Source organism: Prenolepis imparis, unplaced genomic scaffold (genome assembly GCF_030444845.1).
Source record: "Prenolepis imparis isolate NDT839.2.m4 unplaced genomic scaffold, iyPreImpa1.0 SCAF_1, whole genome shotgun sequence".
NCBI lineage: Eukaryota > Metazoa > Arthropoda > Insecta > Hymenoptera > Formicidae > Prenolepis > Prenolepis imparis.
This window is the reverse complement of record NW_028141159.1, coordinates 820,893-836,896: the sequence shown is the minus strand read 5'-3', so window position 1 is coordinate 836,896 and position 16,004 is coordinate 820,893. Positions and strand designations below refer to the sequence as shown.

General features: G+C 37.6%; 4 protein-coding genes across 5 annotated transcripts; 2 read left to right on the top strand and 2 right to left on the bottom strand.

Moving 5' to 3' along the window:
* Window positions 1-311: 311 nt before the first annotated feature.
* LOC145940757 (NAD-dependent protein deacylase Sirt4) lies at window positions 312-2,386 on the top strand. Of its 2 annotated transcripts, none has more exons than XM_083046262.1 (4): window positions 312-681; window positions 1,170-1,446; window positions 1,513-1,795; window positions 1,874-2,386. In XM_083046262.1, the coding sequence occupies exons 1-4, from the start codon at window positions 312-314 to the stop codon at window positions 2,213-2,215; spliced, it is 1,272 nt and encodes a 423-aa protein (XP_082902388.1). In that variant the 3' UTR covers window positions 2,216-2,386. The 2 variants fall into 2 exon arrangements, with proteins under 2 accessions (XP_082902388.1, XP_082902398.1); XM_083046272.1 differs by lacking the exon at window positions 312-681 and adding an exon at window positions 856-1,030.
* On the bottom strand, window positions 2,372-3,774 carry Eif3h (eukaryotic translation initiation factor 3 subunit h). The gene is made up of 2 exons (XM_083046285.1): window positions 3,292-3,774; window positions 2,372-3,213 (listed from the first exon to the last, which is right to left on the bottom strand). The coding sequence occupies exons 1-2, from the start codon at window positions 3,552-3,554 to the stop codon at window positions 2,466-2,468; spliced, it is 1,011 nt and encodes a 336-aa protein (XP_082902411.1). The 5' UTR covers window positions 3,555-3,774; the 3' UTR covers window positions 2,372-2,465.
* A 2,032-nt stretch (window positions 3,775-5,806) lies between these two features.
* Window positions 5,807-11,482, top strand: LOC145940726 (uncharacterized). Its single transcript, XM_083046198.1, has 7 exons — window positions 5,807-6,245; window positions 6,328-8,523; window positions 8,610-8,772; window positions 8,856-9,016; window positions 9,092-9,305; window positions 9,419-10,300; window positions 10,384-11,482. Exons 1-7 carry the CDS (start codon window positions 6,159-6,161, stop codon window positions 11,229-11,231), a joined length of 4,551 nt encoding a protein of 1,516 aa, XP_082902324.1. The 5' UTR covers window positions 5,807-6,158; the 3' UTR covers window positions 11,232-11,482.
* A 35-nt stretch (window positions 11,483-11,517) lies between these two features.
* On the bottom strand, window positions 11,518-15,129 carry LOC145940750 (uncharacterized). Its single transcript, XM_083046247.1, has 2 exons — window positions 14,550-15,129; window positions 11,518-13,625 (listed from the first exon to the last, which is right to left on the bottom strand). Exons 1-2 carry the CDS (start codon window positions 14,920-14,922, stop codon window positions 12,205-12,207), a joined length of 1,794 nt encoding a protein of 597 aa, XP_082902373.1. The 5' UTR covers window positions 14,923-15,129; the 3' UTR covers window positions 11,518-12,204.
* Window positions 15,130-16,004: the final 875 nt, after the last annotated feature.

The window sequence follows — 16,004 nt, the reverse complement described above, 5'->3', positions numbered from 1 at the left end:
TATGTATATATATTGCTTAGTACTGATTAATATCACAGACTGGTTTTCCTCTCTATTATGTCTTTCCGCAGCTCGGCGATGGACGAAGCCTCGATAATGGGGCGATGTGTACTTCTGTTTTCGGAGAGATGAACGAATGGTGTAGAGATATATGAGGAAGAACGGTAGAGGAGGGGGAGAGTAAGGGTGGAAAAGAGAGAACTGGAGAAGAGAGAAAATGTGTGTTTATACGGGATATATCACGAAGGGAAGAAAGAGAGAGAGAGAGAGAGAAAGAGAGAGAGAGTTTACACGCCAAGCTGCGTAAACGGATGGGTTTTTTTGACGGTTCTGCGATCGCGCGATTCCTCCGTCGTGTTTCGCCAAACGATCATCTCATGTCACACGATGTCTCGATGTCTCTTGCGGAGCTCCAGCCAGATCGGTCATCAGTCAGTCCATCGATCTCCGTATCGCACGCAATCGAAAAAAAACAAACCCGTATACACACACGCACGACACTGGCTCTCACTCGCGGTGCTATATGCAAAAATAGAAAATGGCTGCACACGATCCCCACTTCGGCGGCTGCTACTGCTGCTGCTGTTTCTCTGTTGTGTCTCTCCGCGATTTCTCGACGCGGCCGAACGTCTCTTTCGGCCGAGGAGGTTGTGAGACAACGAGATGGGACAACTTGTAACGGTATGACTTGAAATTTTTCTATTTGATAGCCAATCGTGAGAATCATGCTGGAAAGCGATTGGCTGATATTGCGAGAGACCCTAGAAATTCTCTATCCAACAGCCAATCGGCACATCTGATTGGTTAGACTTTGAATATTGGTCTGAAAATTTATCAATCGGATCTTTGGCTTTTCAGAACCAACCAATGACAAAAATTGAATCATATACAAAAAAAAAAGATGAAATATATTGAATATTTATTTTTATTGCATATATGTTTAATATTTATAATAGTATAATAAAAATTGTATAGATCATAATGATTACGAAATCTGTTTATTGTAATACGATGTCAGTAGGATTGTGTTGTGAGTGTAAAATTTGGTTGTACTGAAAAAGATATAAATATATAAATCGAAAATAATTTATCTTAAATATATTTTGTAGAATATGTAATTATCTTCTAAAGGCTCGTAAGGATTATATTAAGATCACGTCACTTTGCAGCGCGCTTGTATAAATCAAGTCTTGCGTTTGTTCCAAAATGCAATCCAACGAGAACGGAAGATGTGACGAGATTGAAGGAGTTTATCGATAAACATTGTCGTTTGTGCGTATTAACCGGGGCAGGAATATCCACGGAAAGTGGTATCCCCGACTACAGATCGGCAGAAGTGGGTCTTTATGCACGTAGCAATCATAAACCAGTTCTTTACAAGGAATTTTGTAGTAGCGAAGCAATAAGAAGACGATACTGGGCCAGAAACTATGTTGGATGGCCAAGGTTTATCTTTTTGTTACCTTAACTTTTCATTTATTTATAAGAAAGTAATGAAGAATCCTTTTGCAGATTTTCCTCTCTCGAACCAAACATTATACACGAGATACTAAAAGACCTGGAATATGTTGGAAAGGTAGAGTGTATTGTTACACAGAATGTAGACAATTTACATTCAAAGGCAGGAAGCAAAAAAGTAATAGAGTTGCATGGAACAGCATTCAGAGTTATGTGTCTTAACTGCGATCATAAAATATGTAGATATGAACTTCAAGAGATCTTTCAGAAACTCAATCCATCTATGGTTGCGACTACTCAAATGATAAGACCTGATGGAGATGTAGAATTATCACAGGTAAGATACAAAGTCTTCATATTTACATATAAATACTTTTTGTGATATTGTGTATTAATGATGAGAAATGTTTGACAGACACAAGTTGAAAATTTTAATGTTCCTGCCTGCAGTAACTGTGGTGGTATTTTGAAACCGGATATTATATTTTTTGGAGACAATGTACCACACGATATAGTACAAAGTGTGAAAAATAATGTTGAGAATTCAGATGCTTTACTAATTCTGGGAACGACTCTTACCACATTCTCTGCATATAGAATTGTGCTGCAAGCAGTTGATGCCAACAAACCCATTGCGATAATAAATATTGGCAAAACTAGAGCCAATGAATTTGTGAACTTGAGAGTGGAGGGAAGATGCGGAGATATACTCTCAAAAGTCTGGCAACTGAATGTGACAAACAATTCTGTAAGATAATGACAAATGTGAATAGCTTTTAAATTTCAAATAATGTACATAAAATAACTTGTTCAGTTGTTAAATATTAGTAGAAAATAATATATAATGTAGTCTTTTTTTTTTTAATCAATGAATAATACTCAATTCAAGAAGGTACATTGAGTAAATAAACTCTTGTTTGGAAAATCATACATTCTTTCCATTTAATTCTCTGCAACCATTGCTCTTCTCGTGTGTTAAATATAAACATTCACAATATATTAATTTTTTAATGAGAAGACTTTGCCTCCTTTGCGTTTTGTAGACTTTGAGTGATGTACAATTTTGCTAAGCTTTGAGAACAGAATTGCGAGATGTGTTCACTATACGTATTAATTTGTCCAGCAACAATCATTGGATTTAATCTTGGTGGAACTGGTAGAGGCCTCATCAGTTTGTTGATATCGTCATCTGGTAGTGGCGGTTCGTCCTTTGCAGCCCTAGCGGCATTCTCTTGTGCCCTCTTAGCCAGGAGCCTGTTCTTATCTTGCTGCTGTCGAACCACCAATTGTTGATATCTATTAAACTTCATAGCTTCTTGGTTCAGTTCATCTACTCGATCCATCAGACATCTCAACTGGTTCTCCAATACCGTAGCTGTGCCAAGATCCAAATACCTTGTGCCTTGCTCCTCGGGAATCATTTCATCCACCTCTGACATCATAATGTTTGTCAAGTTACTGTTCTTTATGACTACTGGGATCTCGACAAAGAGACTTTCGTATCCAATCTTCAAAGTACGCAGAGCTTCCGGAGTAAACTCGTTCTCCTTGTACATTTGTATCGCTTGCGGAGTGAGTCGGTACGCCTTAAGTGTCAAGAAACCTCTGGCAGATTTCGCTGTATCATAAATAAGCACAACCGATTCTTCGATGGAAGTTTGATAGTGATACTGCGACTCCAGCAAGGATAGATTCAAAAAGTTGCCAACGTCCGCACTTTGATACCAACCGACGTGGAAGTGATCGACGTTCACCCTGCGTACATGACAAATAAAAAAAAATTAAACGACAATATTCTCTTTAAAAAATATTTTCCAATATCTCGACCCTCACCATCTCAGTCTTCGCATCATCGCGAGCTGATATTCCTCCTCGTCCATAATCTCGTCGTTTTTGGGAAACGGGAAGCAGTTGGTGATCTCCAAGCGGTTTTGCACAACCAAGCCAAGTAGAGCGCCTTGCGCGACTTCCATGTTACCGGAGGACTCCTCGTGGCAATGCTTCACCATCTTCATCACCACGAGTCCGTCACATTGCACGTAATCTATACGCGGCTCTACCTCGGGAATTCGTCTCGACGTCGTCCTCGAAACCATTTTCAACGAATTTAACCACTCGCCGACCAAAAGACTCGATTACACAAACCCACTTGATCTTGCAGAGGTCTGCAGAGGTTAGAATTTGGAATCCGAAAGGAACATACGCCCAGTATTGCCAATTTCAGGTCGCGCAACCATAGAATATATAATATTAGAGCGCGTGTCGATGTGCGCGGCGCGTTCGACTTTCGACTTTCGATTGAATCGATTTAACCTTCAAGTGACGCTGCGTCGACGGTCGATGATCGGAATTTGGTGCGCGGAGTGAAGGCAGCGTGGTGGGGGCTGGCGGCTGGGTGGCGCGCGCATTCCCCCACCACCCAGCCCCCACTCCGTGCTCCAAATACCGACGCCGCGTGATGCCGCACCACTTGAAGGTTAAATCGATTCAGTCGAAAGTCGAAAGTCGAATGCGCCGCGCACATCGACACGCGCTCGAAGGTGTTGTGTGAAGGCCCTCACCAGCGGATTGATTACTTGCTATAGAGTCCCTAAAAGTAATTTTGGATTGGCTTGATACGAAATGGCGGCACCAATCGATGATGATGATGAAGTATGCTGAAAATTTGAAAAGCAGTAATGTGACAAAGGAAAATACAAATACATTTTAATAGTATTTAATTTTTATTAAATAATTATTATTATTAAGTTATTCCTGATATTAAATTAAGTATTACAATATTAAAATATTAAAAATAAAATATAATATCATATTTCAAATAGAATAAAAATTATATTACATATATATACGAGTATTTATATTATTATTATATTATATTATTATTTTTTTTATTATTATATTTAACAAATAAAAAAATTTTTAATTATAAAAAAATAAAAATTATATTATATTATTATTTTTTTATATTTATTATACCAAGTAAAAAAGTAAAAAATTATTAAAAATAATATAAAAATAATATAAAAAACTAAATATATATATATAAATATATATTTATACATATAGAAATAAATTTTAAAAAATTTTTCAAAAAATTTTTTTTTATTATAAAAATAAAAAAATTTTAATTAAAATTAATTTTAAAATAAAAATAAACGTAAAAATTATATTATGAAAGATATATTAGTAATAATTAAAAATAAATAGTTATATATTATTAAAAATAGAGGTAAATATTGACAGGGGGACCCAGCCCCAATCACCTTGACCTTGACATATGTTGTCAAGGTCATAGGGGACTGAGGTACCTCCAACAAATTTTAGCCGTCGCTTGTTGTTTAATAAAGTTATTAATAAAGTTATAAAAAATTGCAAAGAAAATATAAAATATCAGAAACGTATATGCACACACACATACGGGGGGGGGGTGCAAAGGGGGCCTTTGGCCCCCCCTTCCGCACCCTCCCAACCGGTAGGGGATGCATTGCGAAGAGTTCAATCACATTGGACACATGCTGTAAGTTGTTAAGCGAGGTCCACCCGGCCTACCAGTGGGGCGGGTGCGGGAGGGGGGCCACTGGCCCCCCTTGCACAACCCCGTGTGTGTGTGTGTGTGTGTGTGTGTGTGTGTGTTAGTAAACTGCCACATACGTTCGACATATATACGTTTCCACATACCTTTGTATTTATATATGACCTTTCTGCAATGTTTACATTTTTTCTTGTGTTTATTTCTTATGTTCTGTATTTGTGAATTTTCATGTTGATACAATCTTGTTTGATTCGTCCAAGTGAAAGGTTGTTAAGCTTTGTGTCCACGATGCTAGAAATCGGTCCAAGTTATCGGACCGAGACGTTTGTAGCCAATAAAATTGCCGCTTTTCCGTAAAAGCTGCAAAATAATTGGCTACAAACGTCTCGGTCCGAGAACTCGGACCGATTTCTAGTATCGTGGACACAAGGCTTTAGATCTTACTTTTCAATATATTACCAGTTCATATTACGAATTATTTTTGAACACTCTATATAAAAAATTGAATGTTTATTTAGGTATATATAGGTATATAGTATAGGTAGAGCTATTTCTATGAACTCTGTCATCAAGTTTTTTACTGTTAGACTACGTACAAATTTTAATTTTTACAAATCTTTTTTTTGTTAATAACTTTCTTCTTAAGAAGGAGCGATGGCTAAAATTTGTTGGAGGTTACTCAGGTCTATGACCTTGACAACATTGTCAAGGTCAAGATGATTGGGGCTGGGTCCCCTTTTGTCAATATTTACCAAAATAGAAATTAAAAATGAAAATTAAAATTAAAATTATAAAAATTAAAATAAAAATTTCTAGGGATTTCTTCTAAGGACTCTAACTTGCTAGGAAATCTTTATACTTTCTAGAGAAATTTTTTAAATCCCCACAAGTTTCCATTTCTCTATTGGCCAATCAAAATCTAGTATTGCGAATGCGTCCAATTGCTGCGCTACTACGCATGCGCGAGATTCGTGTCTACATATCGCAACGTTGAAGATCTGCGAAGAGGCTGTGATCACGTTGAGGACGTCATGGGATTTAAAATTCTAGTCTGGTAAAACGGTTTTTCTTCGGTGATAACAACAATAAAGTTGTGTGCTTTATTTCGCCCAATACTGACATAAGACTATATAATTTGTGAGTTTTACTATTTAACAATATTATAAAAATGAACGAAATGGATGATAAAATGATCGAAGAGTGGAAGAAATTAATACAGTCGGAGCAATTGCGCAAAGCATCGAGTCTTATTCGGGTATGCACTTTCTCGTTTAATTCAAGTTGTTCATAAACATGATTTTATTTTTTATAATAATTTTTATACAATTTTTATTTAGACGAGCATTCCCCATTTGCGACCCGACAGCAAGTGGAACGAGAATATTTTTAAATTGCTGTTATACTTGTGTCGCACAACTGACAAGTGTCGCACGGCGAACAAACCGAACTGCGAAACTGGAAAGGCTATAGCTGAATTAACTAATATGCTGTGCTTGTTATTAACTAATGTACCTGATGGCAACAAGTTTGTCAAAATTTTATTTAAAATTATTCATTATTTAATGTGTTTAAATCTGTATGAGGATGCAGCGGAAATCTGCTGTTATCTGCGGCCTGGCAAATTGTATAATCTTCAAGATGATTCTACTAAGAATCTTCTGACAAAAGTATTATCCTTGTGGCATGTTTCTGCTAATAACATATATGTTGCTTTTAATCGTGGGTCTTTAAATGCAGAAAATTACAACAGTTTAAAAAGTATCGTAAAATCTGAAATGAAAGCGACTCAAAGTGTTTATATAAATTATACGCAGCAGATGATTATTGGGATAAGCACACATTTAGATAAAATGGCAACAGTTGACAAAGAAAATAAATATTTTGACAACTTTTGTAAACATATATTGAAATATTTAGAAGAAACGCAGTTGTTCTTAGACAAGACTGAAAAATATGTAATATATTGTCACATACTTCGTATCATAAGTCACATAATATGTAACACTATTGACATGACCAATATCGGGTGTACAGTGAAGATAGTTGAATTATTTAGTTATTTCAATATTCTTTTAAAAGAAGATGAAGAATGTTACAAATGCTTTCAACAATTCCAAAAATGTTGTACAACACTTTTAGTGCCAATAGAGAATCTTGGGAGCAACAGTGCCAAAAATATGCAAGATGTTATTTCTTGTCAATTAAACATTGCGCAAAAATATGGTTACACAGGAGGCCTTAAATGGAATGCACTCGCTATTGCAGAAGTAATTGAACCCCTGTTTAAATATTGGGAAATATGCATAGAAAATGATGAACGTATGTTAAAGCAATTGCTCGATACTGACGTCTTGTTGAAAATGATGAACTTCATTATATTAACAGATGCAGATGAATTTTATAATAAACGAGTGTCAATTGAATGCAAATGGTGCCAATGCAAAATGTGTACAGTTAAGAGGGATTTATATAATGCTATAATAATGAAATATAAATGTATCAGTTTATTATGTAAATATCATGTTAAAGATATGCCAAAAAAAATATGTGTTACTGCTAGAAAAACATTAGAGCAAAATATCAAATGGATTACATGTGAAATGGAAACATGTAAATGTAAACGCTGGATACATTTGTGGACCACCTGTCGTACTTTAATCTATAATATGAGCATATTATCCGAACATATTTATGAAGAAAGTACACATTTATATTCCTTCTTATGTGTTTCCATCTTCCAATTTCAACAAATTGAATCAAACTCTGAGGATGTCAAAAATATTATACCTTTTGCATTATATAAACTAAGTGTCATACATTATAGTAAAAGCATGTATAGAGAAGCCATGACTGCATCCGCATTGCATGCCTTGTTAACTTATGATCAATCGAATATAAAAGCTTTCCTCATATGGACGAGCATTAAAGAACATGTTTCTGAGAAATTTAAACAATTAACTATGCTAGACTGCCTGGAAAATGATAAGGACAAGATAAAGAGCGAAATAGGTTTATCAATTGACCTTTCCAAGTATGATCTCATAAAATTATGCTCGTATGAAGCAAGAAATTTATTAGAAGGAAGAACTTTATTTACCAATGGTGTGTCAGCAGTTTTAGACAAACTTAAAAAGTTAAAGCCAAGTAATTGTCAATATGCACATGTGATACAATTACTAGGACATTATTTATTAGGTTCTGAACATGATAGCTCTATTCTGAAATATCACGAGCAAGTTATATCCGATTTGAAGCAGGACAAGTTGAACTCTGTGGCTCTTTTGTGCTTGGAAGCCAACTTTAACTTTTTTATATTTGTGGAGGAATTGCGTGCGATGAATAAGCAGACTCAAATGGAGATGGAAAATACAAAATTTGCTCTTTATGCTTCCAAGATTCCAGAACTTGCTGAAATCAAATCACCAAATATAGTTCCTGCCTACACTATGATAAATATAAAAAAAGCTTCCAGCCTTACACTAAGTTTACGAAAATGCTTGAAGAAATGGAAGCGACTATTTGAATGTAATATGGTAAGTTATGATGAAAAGAGTATTTACTATGTTTATTAATGATTATTAAAATAATTGTATATAAAAATATTGTATTGTTATAACAGAATGAGATTGTCAAGAATTGGGAACCGACTCTCGTACTTCGCATATTGATAATAGCAGGCGAATATTCTCGACTATATCGTTACGAAGATTGTGAAGCTGAAGCATGGACGCTGGCGTATAGATTAGCGACAGAAATCGATGATTATTGTTCAATTATTTACGGTATATTGAATTACTTATTACATTAAAAGAAGAGTATTTTCTATGTGAATTTTCTGTGTAGGCTAATATAAATTCTATTATAGTTACAGGTCGTTGTATTTCATTGAGACGTATTGATTACAATTGGATTGCCATTGCTAAGGAGTATGCCATAAAGCACAGAGATTCCAAGGAGAAAAATGTAATTACCGCCATTGCTATGTTTTGGATAAGCTTAGCAGATCTCTATTTCGAATGTGGAAAGGTAAGACAGAGGCAGAAAGCATACAAATATTTCTTATTAAACAATGTGTATATAATCGTGATATTTGTCTTTTAGTGTGATGATGCTAAACAATTACTTACTGACGCTAGAAGTCTACCGGAAATTACATTCTTTGACAATACAGCTGTGTATTTACTAAGCTTAGATGTTATTATACGCAACAGCAGTTTATATAATGATAATATGCAACACGAGGATTACGGTTCATACATTGTGGAGAGTCTGTTTACATCGAGATGCTTAAATGAAAATCTATTGACGGAAAAACGTAATTATAATTATAAAAATTATTTACATTCTTATTTAATTCTAAATGAAGCAAAAATCAAACTGTTTATTTGCGACATTATTAATGAAACGAGAACGATTTCTTGTTTGTAGGGAAAAATCAGACAAAGTATCTTTTCAGTTACGATGTGGTTTTCACTACGACAGTTAATTTATCCATGAGACTAAATAGTTTATTATCCTTTCGTGGAATTAGCCCGGATTTAGTGCGACACTTGAAATCGGCACAGAGCCTGGGCGCGGTACTGCGTGTCGCCGAACTGCTGAAGTCACTGTGTTACATCGATCTATCGCGTTCGCAATTAAATGATTGTGAAGTGAAGCTGCAAGGTCTCGAGCACATGCTGGGCATTGAGACGTTTCAATCGTCGATGAATGTTAAACCAGACAAACAAACGTCGTCTGTCTATCTCGCCGTGACTCCCACGAAGATTGTGAATGATCCTATCAGAGATATACCTCAGCGCAGCGCTTCGCCAGTACTCGGCAAACAAGTCTTCGACTTGCCGAAATTCACACTGCACACAAATTGCGATTGCTACATGTGCAGCAATGTATCGTATCAATATTTGGTGTTTGCCAGCACCTATATCAGAGCGCAACTGTACACTTTGCAGAATCAAGTCCCGATAGCGCTCGATCACTTCTACGGTGCTTTTGAAATAAGACAGAGATTGTTCAAGGAAGAGGAGTCTGCTCTGCCTGAAAACTGGCCTGACGATGAAATCGACGTGAAACGATTCTCTTGGCAAGCGCGATTCTACATCATCGATTATATACATCTGTTGATCGATTTTTCTTATTTTTTAAAAACAAACATAACATCGAGACAACAGGATGCGTTTGATGTCGTCAATTTAGCGATCGATATATGTCACAGGTATAAATTAGAAGGACATCCCGTCTACGTATCGGCTAGAGAATTAGCGCTGGACAATGATTTTCAACCATTATTGGAATCTTCAGGCTGTTCGAGTACGTATTCTCTAACATGTAACATTTTTTTTCTGTCAGGATTTAGCTTCGGGAAAGACCTTTATATAACGATCTTGTTTCAGAGTTTACAGTCCCGCAACCATATGACATTGATGTAACCAGCTATGCGGAAGTTCCAACTAATTCGAACGTTTGTGTTACGCCATCCGTTCAAAATCACGCCAAGAAACCACTCTCGATCCGACGTAGAAAGAGTCCAAGAGCTTTAAAGATAACTAAAATCAATATGATTTGGAGCGACGATGAAGATGACGATAGCTTATCACCACCATTGATCACGCGTTCAACTAGAAAATCCAAGTTGCAAAATACAAAGTTAACGAGAAAAAATTTGGAAGAAGACTTATCCGATGACGTTAATTCATTTAATTCAATGAAAGACTCTGTACTGAAAAAAACAAAATCGAAACATGATCTAAATGAAAACGAAGACAGTACACAGAAAAAATCGATAAAAGATATTGTGATTAAAGTGACGCCTTTAGTTCCAGATATATCGCAGACCTTGATGGATTTGATAGACAAATCAGATGCACCTGCTACAATGGAAAATATTGATAAATTAATAGAAAAAGTAACAAATCTCAAGATTAACTCGAGTACAACACCAAGGAGAAAGAATTTTAACGATAAGACTAAATTAACAGCTGTTGATTATAATAAAAATGTAAATAGAGCCGTAGAGTTACTGAAAAATTTAGCAATAAACGAAAAGACAGATAAGAATATCGATCTTTTTACGCCAACAAAAGTCGATAAACAAATACAAGATCAGAAGACTCCACATGAAAAGAAATTTTTTAAACTTGGGTTGTTGAAACAAAATATAGAAAATGCAAAATTAAATGAAATGCACAATACAAGAACGACAAGATCTAGCGCTAGAAAAACTAAAGAGAAAGGACTGTAGAGAGAAAGAGAAAGAATGAAGATGCGTTGCTATAAAATCTGGATATCTTTTAAAACTCTGTAGAATTAACACAATAATAGTATTATTGCATAACATGATAAAATAATTATTTTTATATAACAAAAAATTATAAAAAAAAAAAAAAATATGTCCTATTGTATTCAATTGAAAAGATTGTAGATTTTACATGTATTTATAAATTTTTTCTAATAAAGGATAAAAATTAACTTCGGAATTTTATTTTATATTTTTATTGTATTTTATAAATAAAATGATTTTGTTCCAATTAAATACTCTTTATAAACTCATTTCAATATTTTCGACATTATTTCATACATTTTTTCTTCTCGTATTATTCTTAACATAAGTATCACACAAGTCCTTATTATAATATAGCAATAAATTGTCCTTATGATATACAATATACAATAAATTGTGACGCTGCAAAGGAAATTAACATATAGATATATGTTTACATGCATGCTATAACAATATCAGTTTTGTATTATGGATTAAAGAAACATAACTATTACTCATCTAAATCATTACAATGATAAGATGGATCGATTGTACATATGAAAAACAATTATTACGTACGATAAAAATTATAAGATTTAATTTCAAGATATATTTTGAAATCTCAAAGTATTACATTGAAGAAAATTTCAACAGTAAAATAATTTCCCGCTTTATAGAAGTATATAATAATACATTGACACATGCAATTAAAAGATTTAGAAAAAAAATTCGAATTAGAACAAACACAATTTATCGCATAAGAAAGTAATAATAATACAGATTAGAGTAATAATAATCAATAAAGAGAACGTATATTTTACATTATGAGGCCTTTTTTTCACTTGTAAATGACCGTGTTACAAGAGGATGGACATAGAAGCTTTTTCTTCGTTTTTCTTCTTGCGTATAAAAATAACAAAGTTAACCAGAGTAATCACAGTCTATATAAAAATGGCTATGATGATAATTCTAAAGCCATGGAACATTCGTTGCTTACGTCGTGCTTAAGACTTAAAATCTTCGCCTCTTGCTGCGTCTTGGCCAATTCCATCAGTGCCAGAGCACCCAACCATTTCTTATTGTCTTCCTGTATCGGTGACTTAACTGTATTATCCTCCGTCGTAGTATCAATTATTTCTGAATGCGTTCTGTCAATGTCCGTTACAATACGTATAGGTAGCTTTGGAACAACCTCAACTTTACTGCCACTTGAACTACTAGCCAACATTAGAACCGTTGGTCTAGTTTCATTTTCACTGATGTGAAAGTTGGCTGATGTATCTTGATTCGCTGTCTCTTTATGAATAGGATGCTCCGGATAATCGAAATGACCCAATTCAGAATCTTCAGTTTTCGCAATGTATTCGTTAATACTAGTTTTAAAAATACTCTGATTACTCGGCAAGGTACTCGATGGCTCTAAACAATACCAATCGTTTAGAGAATCTTCAATCTTGTATGAATGTTTCTCTGCCATTTTCGGAGATTCGTTATTCTGATTCATATCCCAACATTTTTGCGAGGAGACGTAGGTAGATTCTAATTGCGCATTTGGAATCGCTAGTTCGTTATCCATACTCGATGTGGCTATATTGTTGTCCACCGCGGGATTGTCGAATGACGTGTACCAATGTAACTCGGATGATTCTGTGGATCCGCTCAGACTCTGCTTCTCGTCAATTTTGTATGCAGAGGTCGCACTGTTAGATCTAACATCTCCATTTAGATCTAACTGTGCTTGCTCTAGGCAAGCGTATCGTAGCCATCGCTTCTTTGGTTGTAGTCTGTCCAAGGGTCTTCTCAATGGCGTCATCGGCAACTTGGCATTAGGAGCTTCTTCGTCTTCGGACGTTTGCAGTATCGTGCAGCACGTGTCTGTCGGATCCTCATCTTGGCTCTCTTCCTGGCTATCCTGGCTATCCTGACTCTCGCTGCAGTATAGCCGCTGACTCGGTGGTTTGCGATCGAGATTTTCCTGCTCTCCTGCCATATCCATCATCAGACCTTTCCTAGATTTTATCCTCTTGTGATTCTCGGTGCTCTTCCACGACTTTTTCTTTCGTTCACTCTTCCCGGTCGGTGTCTTCTCCTCCCGTTCTCTCGACATCTTGTAACGCTCCAGCCATCGAGTAACTTCGTGCGGCATTTCCATGTTTTCAGACACTGGCTTTAATACAAAATCATCCGATCTTGTTAGGTTGGCATAAGGATGGTCAGGGCAATGTCTATTGGCATGAGTGAATCTCGTTTCACAGCCTGGCTCGGTACATAAAAAGGGTTTCTCTCCTGTATGTAGTCGTTGATGAGTCTTTAACTGTCCTGATTGAGTAAAAGCCTTTGTGCATCCAGGATAATCGCATAAATATGGACGTTCTCCTGTAATTGTAAATTTTTTAAATTAGTATTTATGTTAAATTAACATATATATATATATATATATAATATAATCCAAAAATACGAGTCATTCATATATATAATGCTTATAACAGAATATTCAATCTCTCGAACAAACTACAAATTAATGTGTGCTTTGCAAATATAAATGATCAAAATGTTTTGGAATTTTTAATATTAATGTAGCTTATATTATATTATATTATATTATATTATGCGCACATATATTTTATGGATTTTTAAATGTCAGTTTTCTTGGAATTATTCCTTTGGCTTAAAAAAAAATCTACTATAAAAGTACAGTAAATGAATAAGATATTTTCGAGAAACGTATGTTTTTTTCACGACACAACACGTGAATGATTGAAAGGTCGAGAAGCGCAGTATCCTTTCTATCGTCCATAGACAAAGACCATGCAATTTCATGTAACGGACGAGAACGCGCGTGCACATTCTTCTCTCTCTCTCTCTCACTCATTCACAGCCGCATAAATATAAAAATCCTCGCGCAACTCGGCGACGCAGTCCGCACGTCGTAATTTCGCGCGCAATCGGCGAACTTTGACCACCCACCGGAATCGGACGCGTGCACGCGTACACGCCGCGATTACACACGCGAGACGAGCCATTTAAGTATTTAAAGCGCGGCATGATGGCCGATTGGCGGGACGCGAGCGAGCGCGAGAGAGAGACAGCGTACGGTCGCGGACACGCGACACGCGATACACACACGCGCGCGCGCGCAGAATTGTCGCGCGACGTTTTTCTCGCGATCGTTGAATAAAATCGCGTGGACATTGAGTGTCGAGGGTACCGGACGGACGAACGGCAACGTTCCCGACGACGCCCGGTCGTCGGCGCCTCGGCGGAACGGCGTAATCCGATGATAGAGTAGGCGAATCTCACCGGTGTGGGTGCGCAAGTGCGCCTGCAGACTCTTCTCGCGCGGGAACACCCGGTTGCAGAATTTGCACTTGATGTTGCTCGGCGACGTGCTGCCCTGCATCATGAGATTCGTGAGAGCGTCGGCGCGCGGACGACCGCGACGATGGCTGTCGGAGCCGACGCTCCTCGAGCCGACGACGCCGCCGCCGCCGCCGCCCGCACCAGCGCCGCTCCCGTGCTCCCGGTACTCGGGCGACGAACACGAGCTGCCCGGGCTGAGATTCACGTTCCGTGCCTCCTCGCTCCAGTTCCACGGGTAGAACGTGTCGCACGGGCTGCGATCCAGGGCCTCCGCCGACGAACGCGACTCCCGCTTCGGCGTGTGCAGTTCCATCCCGCGCCTACCGCGCTCTCCTGACTCCTGACTCCTCGGTCACTTCCTCTCGCGTTTTCTCACTCACTCGATGGGATTTCGCCACCTCTTTCCGTTACCGCGTTACGAGCGCGACAACCTCTCTCCTCTCTGTTGACCGGTCGGTGTTGGCTGACAGGCGCGACCTCTTTACTACAGCGCGCGGGTACGCGTGCCGCGTGCAACTGGTAAACCGCCAAAATACGCACGATACGCGCGAGTCAGCGGAAAATGGCCGACGCGCATGCGCCAGCGTCTCCAGCGCGTTCGACCGCGTGGTAAACAAACCTACGTACGAGATCGTTTCTCGGAAAAGGAGAGCTTCTCGACATTTTTTTATTTATTTATTTTTTTTTGTTAAAGCTTCACGCTGCGACAATTTTCAATCGCGATGTCGATTCATACGTATAATTATGTATATCGTTCCTTCGAGAGTGAAAACGAGATGACGAAATACGCCATGTTATATCATGAAACGCCACGAACTAATCGGAACGTTGATTGGCTGTTATCGAGAAACTTTCGGAACCCTAAAAACTCCCTAGCCGATTAGCCAATCGGTGCGTTGGACAAACTCGTCGCGCGACAAAGGAAGTATCTCCCGATTGGTTGATTCTTTCATCTTGTTTGTGCAATTTTAAATGCGACTCGACACCTCTCCATTTTCTTTTCCTAATAAAACGCAGCTGTGTAGCAAAATTATTTCACATGAAATACCAGAATCCTTTCATTCAATCAAATTCGAATTCCTCGGCTCGTTCGTTCAAGGTAAATTTGCGAAATCTGTCCTGCGCGCGCCAAACGCTCAAAATTCGCATCGCGATTCCGATTGGTCGCTGGACTTTCGTCAAAATAGAGCATCGTCGTCTCGCGACACGAGGATATATCTGTATCGGTTTACCGCGATCTTTATTCTTGTTTCGGACAACGCGATCGCGAAATCGCTAGCGTCCGCGAGGCCGATTATGGTTTTCTACAAACGCGCGCCGTTTCATACCGGCACCTCTCGCGAGCACGTTTCTCTCGTGCGAGATCGCGCGACTTCCGGCGACTTTGAACAACTG